Source organism: Cygnus olor, chromosome 15 (genome assembly GCF_009769625.2).
Source record: "Cygnus olor isolate bCygOlo1 chromosome 15, bCygOlo1.pri.v2, whole genome shotgun sequence".
Lineage (NCBI taxonomy): Eukaryota > Metazoa > Chordata > Aves > Anseriformes > Anatidae > Cygnus > Cygnus olor.
This window is the reverse complement of record NC_049183.1, coordinates 15,371,617-15,390,653: the sequence shown is the minus strand read 5'-3', so window position 1 is coordinate 15,390,653 and position 19,037 is coordinate 15,371,617. Positions and strand designations below refer to the sequence as shown.

General features: G+C 50.2%; 1 protein-coding gene across 4 annotated transcripts in view; it reads left to right on the top strand.

Moving 5' to 3' along the window:
• The window catches only part of CACNA1H (calcium voltage-gated channel subunit alpha1 H), a 227,814-nt gene that overhangs the window by 140,208 nt on the left and 68,569 nt on the right, over positions 1-19,037 (top strand). For all 4 annotated transcript variants that reach the window (XM_040574186.1, XM_040574187.1, XM_040574185.1 and 1 more), the window contains 2 exons: positions 313-1,099; positions 4,660-5,072. In XM_040574186.1, the coding sequence (XP_040430120.1) occupies positions 313-1,099; positions 4,660-5,072 (1,200 nt within the window). The remainder of the gene's footprint in view (positions 1-312; positions 1,100-4,659; positions 5,073-19,037) is intronic.

Below are 19,037 nucleotides of genomic sequence, written 5' to 3'. Positions count from 1 at the left end.
TGATCACGTTGTGTTTCATGCACCCTGCATTAGTGGCAAATGTCATCACCACTGAGGGGAGGAAAGTGGTGAAGGCTATTGTTAACAGCTTTCTTTGCCATTGCCAGAACAATTTAACATGGTTAAGGAGCAAATTTAGCAGCTCAGGCTCATGTCGACATAACATTTGGTGAGCAGACCCTGAGATTTGGCATGTTTGGAAATCTCGGGATTTCTAAGAACAATGCTTCAAGTCCGGACAGCATGTGGCGGTGAAGTGCGTGCGTTGCTCTGTAGAGTCCCTGCTAACTCCTTTTGTTTTGTTTTCTCCAGGTTGGTTCCTTCTTCATGATTAACTTGTGCCTGGTTGTGATAGCAACACAGTTTTCTGAAACAAAGCAGCGGGAGAACCAGCTGATGCAGGAGCAGCGGGCCCGTTATCTCTCCAATGACAGCACAATCGCCAGCTTCTCGGAGCCAGGTAGCTGCTACGAGGAGCTGCTCAAGTACATCTGCCACATCTTCAGGAAGGTGAAACGGCGGACAATACGCCTGTACAATAACTGGCAGAGCAAGCGCAGGAAAAAAGTGAACCCAAACAGCACCACGAATGGGCAGAACCGCCGAGGCAAAAAGCGCATCACCTCCATCCACCACCTCATCCACCACCATCACCACCACCATCACCACCACTACCACATCAGCAACGGGAGCCCTCGGGGGCCACGCTCCAACCCTGAGATTTGTGACTTGGAACTCAAGGTCATGAAGCCTGGAGGCAAACTGATGCTTCCTTCCTCATCACCCAACTTGCAGAGCCCTGCACCTCCTCCAGATTCAGAGTCTGTGCACAGCATTTACCACGCAGACTGTCACGTTGAAGGACCACAGGTGAACTGTAAGTCTTCCAATGCCCCTGCAAGCATTAAACTGACTGCTGGACTCTCCAACCATGGCAGCAACTACCCTACCATCCTGCCTTCTCCAACGAGCAAAGGCAGTTCAGTGCCAGTTCCCAAAGGAAAGAAGAATGGCAACTCACCTGTGGCGGTGGTTAACAGCCCTGTAAATTTTGGCACAGATTCTTATGGGAAGCTGCAGCAACTGGTAGGAGAGCATGGTAAGGACAAATGAGCAGGTATTTTTGCTTGGGAGAACTGGGCAAAGGGCAAATAGCTCAAGAGTTAAGGGGTTAATGATAGCCAAGGAGGGTGCTGTCGATGGCAGCTGTTTTGTGAATGCTGTTTGAGCTAAGTACAGAAGCCAGAAGTAGGACAAGTTGAGGGACTGAGAGCTTTGCTCCTTCTAGCCTTGTATTTGCAGTCATTGGTGAAAGCAAAATGCAGGATGAGTGACTTTAGGCCACTGCTGAAGGCCCCTTTCCCATTAGAGGCTTCCCCTCTCCTCTTTCACCATGCGCAGAAGAAATGTAGAACTGAGTGTTACTGCAGATTTGGAGCTCACTTCAGTCTGAGTGAATGAAAAACATGTGAGGGACTCTTGTATCTCTGTCCCATCCTTATCTGTACAGACTGCAGCCACATCAGCATTGCTAGTTAGTGCAGTTTTATCTCCGTTCTCATGTAAATCATCCACTGCTGGTGTAGTGATTACATGCAACACTTAGGTTTCTATTTTGCAAATTTTTTCCAGTCCTCATGGCTGGAGCTAACACCTAAAAAATAGTTTTAAGCCCTCAAACAGTAAAAAGTCAAAAAGATCAAGCTTCTTTTTTTTTTTTTAATCTCTTTAAGCCAAACTCATCATCTGTTTTTATCAATGCCTGTGTTTTCCAAAACTGTTTATCTGTGTGTGCATGGACACAAATATTTATCCTAGTGATGCATGTGCTGAAAAAATACCAAGCCTAGCTTGAGGGAGGTCACAGTAAAGGTTGCTTGCCAAAGAGGTTGGGTGGCTTGTCTTTGTTAATATTTTTTTTAAAGTGACCATACAAAAGGGTAAAGTGGATTGTTTATAGAGAAATTGCCTTTGGCAGACATTTCTGTACTTTTGGAAGCTTAGCAGGAGGGCAGGAGGGGCAAGGTTAGTTGCAATGTTCTTCCGTTGTTAAGCAAGGGCTTTATATGAATCACTGGTACATCTTTAACTATGCAAGTTAATGAAGGTTATTATGAGACTGTGTATTTACCTTGAGATAAAAGCCCAGGCTCCACAGAAGTCTGGAACTGGGAAACCGAGGACGAGCAGAAGAGCTGTTGCTTGGAAGGCAGTGCTCAAGTCAGAGGTTTGGTTCTCCGTGCTCACAGGGGGATCTGCTGTTGGGACTCATCCCAGCAAAGGAAGCCCCAGATCTCAATCACACCTGCAACACCCCAGGGCCACTCCAGTGACTTTGGAGATTTTCATGTGGCCTCTGGTGGTTCTTCAGAAGCTTGAGGTTAGATGGAGTTGCTGTTAATAATGCAATTATAGTATCCTCTTTTCACAGAGGCATTTCAGCCCAGAGGATAACAAAATGTTTTAAACAAATCTCCTGAAATTGTTTTTGTCTCTCTCAGCAATGTGGTTTTATCTAGAGGAAGTGGGTGGGCACAGCAGCTCTTTGCTTTATGTGCAGCAGCTTTATGTGGCACCCTGAGGAGCACAGAGGCTAGGACAGGAAGCAAGTTGGCCAAGTCCATCTGGAGATCCTGTCTCATAATGTGTCCATGCCCAGTCCTTCCCTTCCACCCTGTGACAGACAGGGAAGGTGAGGTGGGCTCACAAGCTCCCCCCAGCCCTCCTGTGCCCCTTTGGGCAAACAAAGGGCCGTTTTGCTTAATTCTCTCTCCACTCTTACCAGTCAACAAGCAGAGTCTGTTCACTGCAAGATTTGTGCAAGGGGAGCACACAAGTGATAATTGAGAGCATTAAGCAGGCATTAGCAGCCAGGGCACTCTCAGGCCCAGCTGGAAGCAAGGTTGGTGTCCGCTGGGAAAGATGCAATTGTGGGAGAGAGTATTCTCTTCCCTTCTTTTGTTGTGGAATTGAACAGCACAAAGTACAGCCTGTTCCTCCACGTTCTCGTGCCCTGCAATGCTGTGAGGTTATTTTAGCAGGCAGCCAAGGAGACTCTGGTATTTTGAAGACATCTGCGGCGCCAGTGTTTTTCATATAATTTTTAACACTTTGATAGCATTCAGGACATCTGGCAAGCCCACTGCCTCTGCCATCTGCACTACTGGGTCCATGCTCCGGTGTTTCCTCATCAGACCGGTCCTAATCAGAAACACAATGCTGATGTGCAGTGCTGACCACTGCTGCTTGCAGGTTGAGTAAGGGGGCAAATATTTTTCCTGGTGTCTTTGACGTAAAGACCAGAAGGAGGACAGTTCTCTCCTGTGAGACTGTTTTGAAAGCCAGTGGTATCTGAGTGACATTCAGGCAAGTAAAATATATTTTGTCTCCTGTCAGAACCCAGCTTTCAATCTAACAAGGTGCTTTATTTGTTTGCTGCTGTCTTCTCTTTAAAGATGTCCTCGAGTGTCAGCCAGGAGTGGCTGAAATCAGCAGTGTTACTGCTGGGTGAGCTCCAAGCTCCTGGGCCCAGAGCCAGGAGCATCCGCTGCGTTTGTGCCTGGTCTCCCCAAAATGTATCTGTATCTCCAACCAACCTCCAGGCAGGGGCAGGTCCCAGGGGAAGAGTGTCACCTACACCTTATTTTCCATCAAGGAAAATATTCATTGATGGTTCAATGGCGTTTTGTTGGAATGATCATGTGCAAGTGGTATTTATTGCATTCCTGTTGTTTTTTTTTTCCTTTTTTTTTTTTTTCTGCCAGTAATATCTGGTTCCTAAATATGAAGAAATCAGGAATTTGGTTCCTGAATATGAGGAAACAAAATCTAGTTCCGTTTCCACCTGACTCATCCTCATTACGCTTGGCCACGTCGTCTGTGTGCCCTGGCTCTGTGATGGCAGCCAGCGTTTCTCCTCACACCACAAACCATGTGGTAATGTGTTTGTTTGATTTTAAAACACCTTGCACACTCAATCATGTGCCTAAAGCAAAGAATACACCTGAGCTTTATTAAAGGCTGAAGGAGGGATGAAGGAGACTAAAGGGACTACGTGACTCTCTGAGCTGTGATCCGTGGTCTGTAGCCACCTTTGGTCCATTTCTTCTTCTGTCTCCTCATTACTATCTAAATGGAAGCTCTACCTAAATCGAGTGTAACAGCTTGATAGTGCTCAGATCACCACTAATAATGTTAGCCTGGTCAGATATAATCAAAAATAATTGGAAGTGAGAGATGTGCCAGTCAGTCCTCCCTGAGCGGCAGAGCACAAAATGGCCCCCACGCTGCGCGGAGAGAGGTCTCTCAGCCCCATGACCATGGAGGGGGCTAGAGGGTGGCTGGCAGGGCTTGGGCAGAGTGGAACGGAAGGGAAAAATGAGGCAAAGTGAGAATTGCTTGGTTAGGTAGAGTGCTAGAAGGCTGTATTAGGTGTAACTCAGGATGTGTCAGGAGCCCAGTGCCACCTGTGTGGGGACACAGAGGGCAGTCCGCCATGTCGAGGGGAGGCCGCAGGTGCGCGGTGCAGGGACACAGAGGGCAGTCCGCCATGTCGAGGGGAGGCCGCAGGTATGCGGTGCAGGGACACAGAGGGTTGTCCACCATGTCGAGGGGAGGTCATGGGTGTGCAGACCTCATGGTGCACGTCTCCCCTTGCAGGTCTGCGGCGGACGTCCAGCCGGCTGTCGGGGCTGAGCGCGGCCTGCCCGCTGCCCAGCCCGCCGGGGGGGACGCTGACCTGCGAGCTGCAGGACTGCCCCTTCTGCGCCAGCCTCCTGGAGGACCCCGAGTTCGCCTTCAGCGAGTCCGACAGCTGCGACTCCGACAGCAACGGCGTCTACGAGTTCACCCAGGACCTGCGGCACGGCGACCACAGGGACCAGCTCCAGCAGCAGCGCAGCAGGAGGAGGAAGAAGAAGAAGAAGCCCAAGGAGAGGAACAAGGTCACACGCCTGTGGAAGGCGTTTGGCAGCAAGCTGAAGAGGATCGTGGAAAGCAAGTACTTCAACCGGGGGATTATGATCGCCATTCTCATCAACACGCTGAGCATGGGCATCGAGTACCACGAGCAGGTGAGTGCAGGGATGGCCTCGAGCCTCGGGGGTTTGTGGTGTCAGGCGCTCACCATGTGTTAGCTCCCTGCAGTGCCTGGGATGCTCCCTGTTTGCATGGTGGCACGGGCTGGCACCAGCAATGCAATGCCAGAGGAGGAGCGAGAGGTTTTCATACAGGTGGGAAGCACCAAATGGGATCGAGGGCCTGATCCTGATGGCATGTGTTGAGCAGAAGCATTGTTCTGTGCGTGAAAAGCCTGGAAGGCAGCTGTCAGCACCACTGAGGTGTGGAGAGTTTAAATGTGTGTGTTAGGACCTGGCAGCTCAGAGCCCGACGGTGTAAATTATTTGCTGTGAATTATTCATATAGGTGTGATTTGTTCTAGGGGAAATAGACCCTTTGGTCTGATGGTGGCGGTGCATGGTGGTATGTGGGTATGAAACTGACCTCCCCAGGAGCTGCACCTCCTTGTGCAGATAACCCACAAAGAAGTTTCTTCTTTGATCCTGGACCTTTAAATAAAAACTGCAACTGTCAGGCAATGCTAAAAGCCACAACAAAAAAGAGTTTCTCCCTGGAGACTCCAAAATGTTTAATTTGATCTCCTAGGGTGCAAGTAGGTCTTTCTTTTAAGTGCTTGAAGGGAGGAAAGAGAAATCATGCTGTTCCCAGTATTAGCCTGAACATGGTGATGGCAGAAAGCAGTGCTGGCAGCTGAGGACAGCTTGTCCTTGTGGGCTGATGGGAGCCAAGGGGCTGTAGGATGGGAGAGAGGGGTGAGTCATCCGGTATCTCCAGTTGGTCACTCTGGGGAAAGCTATGCTTTTTTTCTCAGGAAAATTGGTTACTTTCAACCGTTTCCTGAAGATGTGCTCTGGAGTTGCTCATGCTGCCTCTGTGTTGGGTTCGGAAAATGCTTCCTAGAAGGGCCAGGAGTTCCTCATACTGATTTTGTGGCCAAAGGTTCATCCAGTGCTCCCCCAAATCTCTCCTGCAGAATAAAGAAAGAGACAGTATTTATAAAGCTTTTCGTCTCTGTGCCACAGTCTGTCTACTCAGGAGGAAGGAGGAAGGGCAGACAGGACAAGATGCTCTGCATTTTCTTTTCCATCATTTCCCAGGATTCAGTCCTTCTCAGGAGTACGGCAAACAATCCTCCAAAGTGTTACTCCTCTATTTTCTTACACTTAGGTGTTTTGTATTGCCATATGCCATCTTCTATGCTGTCTGAGGCATATTTTCTTTCAGAAAAGCAAGTACTCAGCTAAAACACGTGAACCTCGGCTGTACAACAAGAAATTAGTTCACATTTACAGCAGAAAGGGTCCAAACCCAACAAAGAAAGAGCTGTCGCTGTCAGCTTTCTGTCTGGTTAGCTGTTCCACAACAAGTTTTAAAATTAGGAAATACACCTTGTCAGTCACCTTTGAATAGACCATTCATTCCTCACAGTGGCTGTGGTTCTGCATGGATACTCTTTTGTCAGGCGGATACAGCTTTGTCAGTCCTTGGATATTGCCGTGACGGGTGCTGGGGGAAAACTTTAGGCAGGCTGCAGTGAGAAAGCCCAGGGATCGCGTGGAGTCTGTCCACAATCACTCGTACAAAGGTAAATTGTGATAATTGCATCCTTGCAGCTGACAAAGGAAAACTCTAGCTAGCAGGTTTATATTGACTTTTACCTTGTAAAAGATTTGTTTTAAACCATCTGAAAGCCAATGGCAATACAGATCCTGAGGCTTTTGGCTAGGGAACGTCAGACTCCCGCCAGCTTTGCTCACAGGCATGGCCCAGCTTGGGCCCAATAAAAAGGGAGGAATTTTGAAGTGAAACTTATAAAAGTTCCTCCACGTGCCTGACTGCAAAGCGTCTCTGGTATAATGAGCTGTGGAGCTGTCAGAGCCCAGCTTCGAAACACCTCATGCAAGCACTCTGCTATCAACAGAATGACCTCCAGGGCATCGCCCAAGCCTGAGACACCGTCCGAAAGCAATAGAAAAAGGCTCTGGGCTCCCAAACTGTTTGGCATGAAAGTCTGGGGCTTCTGCAAGCAAAGCGTGGCGATTTCAGAACCCACAGCCCTCCTGGTGTGAGAATTGGCTGCAAGGCTCGTGATGGGGGGCTGGTCTTGTGCGGAGATAAGGAGCAGATGCCTGGGCGAAGCTGTCACGAACCCACAGCATGGTGTTGGGACGGTGGGAGGTGAGACGGGCTCCTTTTGGTTATGCTGTGCTCCATGCCAGGAAAAACAGTTTGATCGCAGCTTTCTGATTACCGTGTGACAGACGCTGCCCAGTCACAGCACACCTCTGCTCAGACCAGGCATTACAAGGCGAGAAGGTGTGAGCCTTCCCCAGGCTGTTAACCAGGCACAGGCATTACTGTTGTCTCCTTTTGCCATTCCCCAAGGTTTTAGGAGACTGCATACAAGGATAGCTACTCTCTGTTGTTCTCCTGGCTCTCATCCTCTTTCCTCTCTCCTCAAGGGTGCTTGGTGTTACCCAGAGAGCAGGGTTCAGGGCTCCCTTTGGGGATGCCTGCAGACAGCAGCAGTATGGGCTTTGAAGCCCTGCAAAAAATCACCTACCATGGAGACATTTGCTCTGGATGGAACAGTTTAAGGAAGTTCCCTGGTCGTGATTCTTGCCGCTTGTTCTGCTGAACAGCCGTCAACTGGTTTTATTAAATTATTAAATTTATTAAATTGCAATCATTGCAACAGCCCACAGGGAAGCCCTCCCCAGACCTCACCATCTGTAAGGAAATGCCCAATCCCCTTTAAAAAAGTCATTAACGGCTGCTTGATTTTCTTTTCCGGCTTCTCAGACTTCATACAGACATCGGTGGCTTTGCAAGTAGATGGGCACACCGTATACAATTTTATTTCGGAGTGCCGTTGAAAGCCAAGGCATCAATCCTGTGTGCGTGGGAGGGGTGGAGGGTGCTGAGCAACATATGGCATGGAGGAGAGCGGCACTAGTCCTGGTGCGTTATCTCGCCTTTCATCCCGGGACGTGGCAGCGCTCTGCGGAGAAGTCGCACGGAGCCCTCTTGAGGCAAGCAAGCATTATTGTCCCTAACTTCTGGATGAGGAATCGAGGTTGCAAGGTGCCAGGCTGGAGGCAAAACCCGATGGCTCTCAGCGTTTATCTGCTGGCCCTCATCATAGCTGCAGGGCAAGGTGGTGCCTGTGTTGGGCGGTGCTTTGGCAGCATCCTTCGGCTTTTCACTGCACTGCAGCAGCCCACGGTGCTGCCTCCAGATGTCTGAGAGTGACCTGTCCACATCCAAATCCCTTCAAGGCTTGATTATGCATTTTTAGGGGAATTTGAAGCTCACAGCAGTCTGCTCACACAATTACTCTGGCCGCTCTTGGCTAACCCAGCTGGCACCACCCCATTTAATGCATGCAGCCCGTTTATAATACTCTTTTAGGCAGGGATCCTGTCCTGTGGCTAAAGGCACAACTGAGGTAGCAGCAGCTGAGTCACGGGGAGGAAGAAGAGATACCAGAGCAGGCCTGCTCTTCTTGGAGGCAGACTGGGGATTTCACGGCAGCACAGACAGTTTGTGGCTGGAGATCCATGCAGCAGGAGGCAGCTGATGATGGCAAGCGAGTTTCTTCGGGGCTTCAGTCATCAGCAGCGGTCGGATCCTCCCGCACAGCGCATCCGCCGGCTTACCAGCCAGCACTGCCTCCAACTGCCAGGTTGTACGTGGCTGGTAATTAGGAGGTCACAGGATGCTGTTAGTTAGCATCAGCACAACCTTTATTTCAAAGGTTAATTGGCTGCTTTGGAGTTCCTTTTTTTTCTTCCCCTCCTCTTATGCTTTATGTATTTGTCTATCCGAGGCACAAATAGGCACTCCCACAGATGAGGAAAGCCAAGCACAAAGAATAAGGCAATCCTCGCGTTAATCTTCCAGGCGATTTCAAGAAATGGATGATTTTACTGTGCGTTCGTTGCAGCTGACAGTTCTGGAGTATCTGAGAACGTGCCATGGTACTGCAGCAACCACGCAGGAGCAGTGCTCTCCAAAAGCCCGACCTCTGCCATGCCTTTGGAGCGGTGCCTGTCACAGGCAAGTCCTGTTCCCAGAGCTGTGTGTCCAGGTGCCTCTCTGCCACTGAAAGCTGGTACCTTTTTGTCCCAGAGTCCCTGTGCTTCAATGCCTGATCTGAAGGAATAATTGCTCCTTCTTCAGTCAGCCTCTGCTGCCAGGCTAGTTCAGCCCTGGTAAAGGGTGGTGGACATGAATCCTTCTGTCAAGGCCATGAAGGAGTAAGACGAGCTTATTCCTGCCAAGAGAGGTCAATTCCCAGCTCCCCGATTGTCCCACAAGGACAGAGTCCTGTTCATTTGTCCAAGAGAGATGCTGGTGATATCCCTGCAGAAGGGTGAGCTCTGAATTCGTCCTCAGGGACCTCTGATGTTTTCAAATTGTGAGGAGAGACCCCCACTTGGCTTCCCCAAGGAATTTGCAGAAGTAGCTGCTGGTACTTGTAATGATTCCACATAAAAGGCTCAATTTACATCAAATGGCTCTAGAAATGCTATTTTATATTCACTTCTCAGAAGAGAAGTACAAATTAGTATCTGTTCCAAGCTATTGCTGTTCAAAGAGCTTTTAATTGGTTTTCAGATCTCTCACCCATGGCATGTTTCGTTCAGAGCAGCTGTCTTTGGAGTAGGTTGGAGCTGACCTTAGTGGCACCCAGTGGTTCATGGCCTATCAGCGTACAAGAAGTATTGGTTTTGAGTAGCACATTTTATTATTCTGGAGTAAAAGTAATTCTGTGTGATTTAAGGTAGCAACCAGCTTCTCTAGTGACTCTCTATTTCAGCATTTGTCGATTTTGTCTTGAAAAATTGTTTTGGCCTGGAAAGCTCAGCACTTACTCAGAAAGCAGAGGTGAATCTCGGAAGTGTTTGAAGCAAATTGCTTAAATTCCTTTTGAGTTGTGTGTCAATAAAATATTATCCTGATCCGTGATTCTGACTTTCAACTAGTAAAGCTTGGTCACTACTCAAACTTTGATCCAATTTTAAGAGCTCATGCGCTGGCTGGGCTTGAAGTAAGCAGGTTCCTCCAGCTCAGCGCAGGGTGTCCCCGTTCCCCCTCCAAGGTCCTGGCAGTAAGCTTGGGGAAGGAAGGCAGCTTTCCCCAAGTGTTGGTTTGGTAGGGAAGCTGCATCGGTTGAGAACATGTGTTGGGTCTCCTGAGCAGAGCAATGGAAATCTGGCTTATCCAGCAAACACCTTGTGATAACCTGAATTCTGTCCCCAGCTCCTGGGTGGGAAGCAAAGGGCTTTGTCTGGAGACCACGGGGAAGAGAGATGTTTCCCATCTTCTTTTGTGCCCCAAGATCACACGACCTTTTGAGTGCTCTCCAGACCACCTTTCTCAGTGCTCTCTGAGCCCCTTTTCTGCCGACCACCACTCTGCCAGGACATTCCCAAAATTGCCACCAGCTTTCTTGTCCCCTGTGCACGCTTCAGGCTGCAAGGCTTCTGATCAGAGCCAGCAGCGGCTCTTGGGTGAGCACGTACACCTGGCAAAGGGACGTTTCGTTCCCATGTTGGAGGGAATTGAGGACTAGAGGCAAGAAGTGAGGTGCTACTTCATAACGTGACGGATGGCAAATGTTAGCAGCCCAAAGCCAGGTGTCTTGGCTCAGGGCTACATCACCGTCTGCTGGACCTCGGCAGCCTTCATGGCAAAGGGTGTAAATCACATCCCTCCACGGGGAGCCTACCGTGGGTGGTGTTCACGGAGACTTTTACTTACCCCTTTCTGTAATTTAACCGACTCCTCTGCTGCTCTGTTTTCCTCTGTTGGATTGTATGTTCTTGGTATATTTTTTCTTACTATATAAGGGAAAGCATACTAGAGATCCTTCCATTCCTCTGACTCCTACCAGACAGGAACAGCACCTCTCCGATGCAGAAACTGAGTGTAATAACTCACCGAAGTGCTGACGTGCTGAGCAGCCAGGGGAGAGTCGGGAGAACAACAGAGCCAGTCATGCCGAGGGGAGCTTGCAGGCTGATCTGGTTCCTATGGATGTGCTCATTGGCCTAGGGAATAATATTAGGATATTCCCCGCAGAGCCGTAGGCACGTTTTACTACCACCAATGGCTCAGTTCCTTCCCCTCACTGACGCCATTAGCTGCTCTGTGTGGGGAGGGATTGGCCGTATAAATCCCATCCGCTCTCTGCCGGGATGACAAACTTCGTAAGCAGGTGACAGTAACGTGCTTCCCAGCATAAGCTGTCACGAGGAGGCAGGGCCCACGGGCTGTGTTTCTTCCACCTGGGTCACGCAGCGAGTCAGCTGAGGTGGTCACGGTGCCCTCCGAGGCTTCCCAGGCCGAGTCCATGAAACCCTCATGCTTCATAAGCACGCCTGATGGCAGCGGGTGGTTATATATAGAATGAGGACAGATTGTTTGCATTTCAGCTGGCAGGTAAAATAAACCAAGTGTAATGGAGCCCCAAGAATGAAAGCAGAGCGCACTTGCCAGCTGCATTTCATCACAAAAAATGTGCGTAAATCACAGCCCTGGGCGGCCAGCTTCAAATGTTAGGCTGACAATGGCTGTAATGTGCTCCGAGGCAGGGAGGTTCGACACAGCTGGACGGTGGGGTGTTCGTTTTCTGCGAAGGGAAACTGCAACGAGAGCCCGGAGTGAAGAAGGTGGCTTTCACAAACAAAGAGCGTGGCGCTGCATTCAGCCTGTGCCCTCCCGCTGGCTGTCAGCGAATGCTTTTCATCTGGTGGTGGGTTTCGTGGGAGGGAGGCTGGCTTTCATCGCGTAAGTGAGCCCTGGGGAGAGCGCTCCGTGCTCCAAAGCAGGCGTACCTGGTAGTCCTCTGCCTGAGCGACAACAAGATGCAGGTTTGAGGATGAGCTCGAGCATCTGGTTTGTGGCAGCTGTGATCAGTGGCTCTGGAGAGAGAGTGGTGCCTGCAGGCAGCATGCAGACCCCAGCACGGGCTCCCCTGAGCAGCCCCCTGGCCTTGGTGCAGCATGCAGCAGCTTGCCATCCTTCCAGCTGCCTCCACGAAAGGCAGCCGGGCTGCAGGGACAGCCGCAGGGGAGAAAATGCAAGAGAGCAGGAGAGCCAAACCAGTTATTGGGGGCAGGAAACCTGCTTCGGCCGTGCCACCGCTTACCAGGCTCGGAGAGGAGCGGGAAGCGAGGAGCAGCTTGGGTTGACCCAGGAGCTCTGGGGAAGATGCGACTGTTTGCAGGAACACCACCTCCCACGTCAGCCGAGGCTTCCTTACACTCCCCATTCTGCCTGCATCCATCTTTTGTTTTCTTGGATTTTTTCGTTCCACAAGACGAGGATTGCGTTTTGTTCTGTGTACACCGCCCCGGCCACGTGGGGCTCCCGGGCAGGGCTTGCTGGATGTTATTACAAGTCATGATAACAGCAGGAAGGGGAGCAGAGCGCTGTGCCTCTCCCAGCACCAGGATTTATGCCTGAAAGTTGCAGGTAGACCCTGCAAAACCGAGTTTAGAGCCCAGATTCAAAGCAGATGCAACAGGAGTGTAGCACAAGGAGATATGCAGAGAAGAGGGTGGGCAGTGCATGTCGATTGGTGGTACCCAACTGTCAGGAGGCAAAAGAAGTGGTCCTGTTTAATTTAATATCTTTGTGCCTTGCCGACCACTCCTTGTGGATGATTGCTTTCTGTGTAGACCTGGAAAATAGAGAAAGACTTGAAAATAGGTTTAGCTGAGAAAATATTAGGAAGGTGTAGAGAAGACAGTCATGCACACCTAAGAGAAAAGCGGGGTTAGTATTTGGCAGTGCATATGAAATGCTGACAATGTAGTCTGTGAGTTCTGGGTGACGGTTCAGTAGTATTGCTAAGAGGCCCTGTACACTGCCCGGGTCCTCGGGGCTGAGGATTCCCAGGCAGAGGGTTAAAGATGCCTGGGCAGAGGATTAGAGATGCCCGGGTTAGAAATCTAGCTCCTTTTGCCAGAGAAGAATCACTGCAAGGAAATAAACAGGTATGTTTAGTGCTGCTGTCAACTTGAGTCATGAATTTTCCTCGGGTTTTAACCAGGGTTCTCCAGCTGGGACAGTGAGATTATCCAGAATTATGAATGAAGCTTTAAATGTCTCCTTGAAACCTCCTTCTGATTTTTTTGTTACAAGATCAGGATGCTTTTTTTATAAATGGATTGGAGAGGTGGGGGGAGAAAGCTGCATCTGAAAGGAGTGAGACTCTTACTCCAAAACAAGGGAGATTTGGCATGCCTGCATGCATTCTTTCAGAGCTCTATTTTTGTTTGCTCTGTCTGGTTTACAGCCTTTAAAGACAGCCTGACTCCCAATTTGGGAAAAACGCTGTGCACAGGCCGTGTAGCACCGGTGGAGGGGCTTGCTACGGCCACAGATCTGCCACCGAGGGGGACAGAGGCAGGAAGACCCCGTGGCTCCTTTCCCCACCCCGCTGAAGGCATTTCATTTCTCAGGAGCTGTCTCTGCCGCCTGATGCTCGTACAAACGAACACATCCTCTCCCCCTGGCCTGTTCCTGTCCCATGCGCAGATGTATCCAAAACTTCTTACCATAGTGCTCTGGGAGCAAGCAGCAGAAAGAAAAGGCTTTTATTTATTTTATGTACTCCAAGGGGAATTGGGGTTGCTGCAGACAGACGGATCATGTAGTTCTCTGGCTCTAGGCATGACTATACATGGGCTTGTCTGCGCTTTAAAATTAGTTTGGATTGAGGTGGTTTGGGAAGAAAGAGTGTGCTGGCTGCTCCTAGCAGCTCTACCTATGGAGCTTTTGGGTCGTGCTCACGTTTCGCATTTAACCATCCGGCTCAAACATAACTCACAGCACCGCTGGGTGTTCCCCACAGTAGATGGTGTGACTCCCCCCGTTGGGAGGGCTTTTTTGCTGAGTGACAAATGCTCTTCTGGAGGAGGAGTGTGCCCACCTGCAGTTCCCCTTATGCCCTTTGTTCTCAGAGCTCCAACCTGCCCCACATCCAATCCATAAGAAATAAATCGAACCGCGGTATGCTGCTCGCTGTCGGAGAGAATCAGACTTTTTATTTCTTCTGTTGGTGAAGGTTTCAGAGCCATCAGCCCTGTTACCATTGCTCGTCTCTGGTCACTGCTGCCGGGGGAGCATACACAGCTTGAAGTCATTTGTGTAAACTCGTTTCAGCCGGAGTCTGAAAGCAGCGTGGGTTGCCGGGCAATTATCTTCTCGCGAATGGCCTGTGCTATGGGGGCTGTATTTCTCACTTGTGCTAAGGTCTCTTGAAGCTGCCAGAATAAGAGATCAGCATCTTAAATGTCTTCTAACAGAACTACTATTGTTGTATGACGGAATGCTGGCAGGTACCAGCTGATACTGGTGCCAAGGTACAAGGGACTGGGCTGCAGAGCGTGGAAGTGCGGGGGGATTAAATGCCAGAAATCCCAGTTTATGCCGAGGGCTAATGGGAGCTGCAAATGCAGCTGAAATGCTCTGAAAGCCCCTAGAGCCAGAGGTGGGAGCAGGGACAGCTCACCAGCACGACACTTTGCAAAGATATCCAAAAGGGCCTTCCCCTTCCTCCCCTTGTTCTCCTCTCTTCTTTCCCTAGCTCCGTCCCCTCCTTAGGGTGTCACTGGGATCTCCGAAGCTTCAGGCTGGACTTAGGTTATTTCATGTTACCCCTCCTTCCTGCTGCCAGAGTACCAGCACACACAGGTCCCCCCCAAAGTAGCAGGAATCACTCCCGTGCTCTAGTGTAGGGAGCTGGATGGCCAAGTTATGCCTCTGCTCCATCCCTTCTCATTCACACACTCTCCCTGTTCCTGAGGCTGTTTAACCTGTGAGTGAGTGATGGACGGGCACGCCGAGACCAACAGATACTGACCCTGCAGCAGATGCTTCCCACCTGAGCCTGCAGAAGTCCTTTTGTGTTTCAGAAATGATTTAATGCTATAGATTTCCTCCTGTTCCTTTTTCTCCCTTGCTAGTCAGTGTGTAATAGCAGAGGGGTTCATACATATTTGATTTTTTAACTATAGCATGAAATCTGAATGCCATATTTATTGTTGCAGCTGTCAGTCCTCTGAAAACATGCAGTAAAATGAAGGTTAACAAGCTTGGGCTCTTGGGAAAGCATGTAAAACAGCAGTGCAGAGGGCTTCGTGTCATCACACCAGAGCAAAGAACAGACATTTTCTGAGTTTCTCCAGTCCCGGGTTATTTATCATCATCTGAAGCAAATACTTTTCTAATTGTATGTCCTTGTTTGAAATTCTCGAAACCCCAAATCAAATTCTTTTCCTTCGTACAACGTACACAGACAGCACAGGATACAGAGCCTGAGGGGATGGTTTAATAGTTTAAGAATCAGGTTGGCACTAGCCAGACTCTGTGCAGCCATATGTTCAAATCCCAGGGGTGACCGCTCACCAGGAGGTAGACAGTGCTACATGCCATCTATTCTGTGTTCATTTCAAAACAGATGTCCCAATTACCGTGGCTGGAGGTGCTCTGCCTCTCTTCCGAGGAGCAAGGGCACACCACGCTGCTCAGTGCCCTGCCTGCTGCGTGCTTCGTACTGCTGCGTGTCTGCGGGCTGAAGTCTGAACTTTGGTTGATTCTAACGGAGATCTGCTTAAAGAATGGCTTTTGGCCATTTTAAGCAGCACTTTGGCCGTATTAAATATGCTTGGGATAGCGTGCTTGGTATAGAAGGTCTTGTTAGAGCCATAGGGCTCGTGGCTGTTTCTCTCTAGGGTCTCTGCGCTCAGGTTTGGGCTCAGCGTGGCTCAGGGCAGCTGTGCGAGCACAAGAAGGGATGTTTCAGCTATGCTGCTTGCCTCTGCGTGTCTGACTGCCTGGGAAAAGGGGGGCAGAGCCAAACTGGGACCTCGCATGGGTGCTGAGGGAGCCGGGCATCGCCTCAGAGCGGAGCGCGCTGCTCCTGCAGGACCAGCTGGGTGGGATGAGAAAGCTCTAACGGAGCAAATGGAGCTGTCGAGATTGATGGGGCCGGGGTGTGGGAGAGTTCAGACATTTCTAGTAATCACATCCTTCCTGTTGTGCGTTGTTTTTGTTTTTAAGGCTCTAAAATAGACTGTGTAGGAAGTTGCAGGCTTTGGACTCCTCTGCCCAGTTCTGCAGATGAAGGGGATGGAGCTGCTCTGCGAGGCAGCCAGACGCGGCTTCGATGCGCTTCTCAGAAACCTCTTAACGCAGGAGAACTGCTTCTGCCTTGTAAATGCTCACGTCCCTGCCTCTCCCCATCACGTCCACACCGTAAGGAGGCCGGGCAGGCTGTCTTCCCCCCCGTACTGATGCCCCATTGCCTGCAGTTAATTAAACTCTGTGTGATGCCGAGCGCCGCGTGTCGGTTTGGTTAACGCCTGGCAGCCAGAGCCTAACCTACCCCCTTATCTGCGCCTCCGGGTAAGCAGCCGTGCCCTGGGGCTCTAATCCACTTCTCTCACTCCACGTTCGCTGCTCACCCAAGTTTTTGCTGTGCCAAATTCAGCACCCAGAAGGTGTCATTCTGTGGTGTTGTGGGTTTTTTTAGCATCACCATAGAAACCACTTTGGAGTTGCAAGGTGCAGGGTTTATAGAAATTTAACAAGAAACCAATGTAATCGTTCGGGTCAGTCGGGTTTGGGGCTGCCGGTCGCTAGGAAGGAGTGTGCGTTTCACTGATAAACTTGGGAAGAAGACCAGTGGAAATTCTCAAAGGCAAAGATGCAACAATTTTCTGCTGTATCAGTCCAGGCTAAAGCTTTATGATAGCATGAAGTTTACCTGAAGTTCATTTGGAGGGAGACACGCGTCTTTTTTTTTACTCTTACACAAAAATCTAGGTGAACTTCTTGCCTAGGAGAGCACCAGTTTCTGCGTAAAGCTGCCTTTTTATGTGCAGGCCCACTCCTTCCCCGTGTTAACCCAGCTGCCTCCCCGTTTGACCTCTCTTAAAAGGTTTAAATGCATTATGGATTAGTGTACTGTTGATGCCTGGGCTAACAAAGTCCTGAGCCTCTCTGCTTCTCTAATCCGAAACTTTGTAGGTAGAGGGCCAGCTCGGGAGCAGCCGGCACTGCACCCAGGCGTGCTGTCTGCCCGGCTGCTGGAGAAGGCAACTCGGGGCTGGGGAGCAGAGGGGCAGGCACGAGGAGAGCACAGCGCCTTCGCCGTCCCTAGCACAACCACCTCGGGCAGCTTTTAGACAGGGCTGAACTCAGAAGTGAAAAAAAAAAAAAACCACATCATTAGACAGCGAAGGGGGAAACTCCTCGCTGTGCTCAGATGTCCAAAGGTCGCGGTGGTTTAGCAGCACCCGTCCGGGTCCACGGTCACCAAGGCAATAGCTGATTGCCATGGAAACACTCGCCACCTTCTCCAGCAAGAGCATTTGAGCAAGTCCTGATGTTTAGCAAATAATTGCTTGAGATCCGCTGTATGTCTCACCCCTGGACTCTTTGGGGGGCTAAGCAATAAAATAATTTGACAGCTTTCGCCGTGGTCTGTCTGCTTTGGAAGCGCCGGAGGAGGATTTCCACTGGGGCCGAAACGTTTGCAAGCTCCGTTGCTTTCTCAAGGGCTCTCCGCTTGCACGTGGCTGTTTTAGCTTTGCTCGTTTATTAAAGCCACCACGCTGGAGATTGCATCTAAATTCTCTCTCACTCCCACTCTCTGCAAATAAAGCCTCGCGTTGCCTGCTTCATATGACAGCTGACGTAGCTGTTCGGAGGATACGGATCAGTTTGGCTTTTTCCTGGGGTTGTCTTTTCAGCAGGGGGTGCTCGCCCCTGCTCCCAGGGCAGGCAGTGGGTGCAAGCCCTGGTGCAGCGGCATGAGTGTGGGCCCCAGCTATGGCAGTGTGTTGGGGCAGCCCTTCATCCGCCCGCTCCTCGGGGCTCTCGCTGCGGGAGGAACGTCACTCCTGCTCATCAGAGCCGCGGCAGGATGCCAAACGCTGCCAGGAGGAAAACTTGAATGTGGCACGCGGGCAGGTTGCGAACAAAATCCATTTTGGTTTTGCTTCGTCTGAGCTGTCGCTCGTTCTGACAGATCTCCCCCAGGTGAACGTGGCGGTGGGCAGGAGCTTGGCAGAGCCGTGAGGTTGGTCGGGTGCTGCCCCCGGTGCTCTCGGGAGCAGGAGGTCATTGAGCTGCACTTCATCTCCTCCGCCTGGAGGGTTTCTTCTGACTCTGTTCCTGTGCACAACAAGGGAATCAATTCGAGGGCACAGTGGCAAAGCAGCACAGATCCTGGTCTGCGCAGAGCTCGAGGGCCATGCATGGCCTTGGCATCACGGGGAGGGAGGAAGAGGAAAGGGCTGCCTGGCCCTTCACCCCGACCAGGCATCTTCCACAGAGCAAGTGCTGTGAGATGGTAAACCAGGAGGTGTCTTCTGTCTCTTCCACCTTTGCTTTTCTCTTCCTCGCAGCTCCACTTGAAACAACAGCAGTGCATAATTGCATCGCTTCGGCGTTCACATCAGTGCTGGTGATTGGAGAGGTGTTGTTGTTGTTGTTGCTATTAGCAGTGTAATTAGCGTTAGCGTGACAGTTCCCTTTGCCCAAAGCATCAAGGCTGAACTAACGACCTCCAAAACCAAATGCATCCACTCCACCAGCCTGGGGAGAGAGCCTCTGCTCTCAGGTGTTCAGCAGCCCTACATCTGCAGCTTGGCACAGCAGCCTTGTAAAACTAGTGAGTTACAATAATTTTAATTAGTGCTTTTGTTATTAGGGCTAATATAATTGTTATTTCTCTATAATAGCAATGATTTTATTCCATTATATTCTATCAGAATGACTTTTTTTTTTTTCCGCATCATTTTCTTCCCATCAAGATAGAAATATAGAATCATTCAGGTTGGAAAAGATCTTTAAGGTCATGTAGAACATACTGTTTATCTGGGGCATGACAGCGTGTAAGACATATTTCATGTAAAAGGAAAGAGAAAAATTCAATG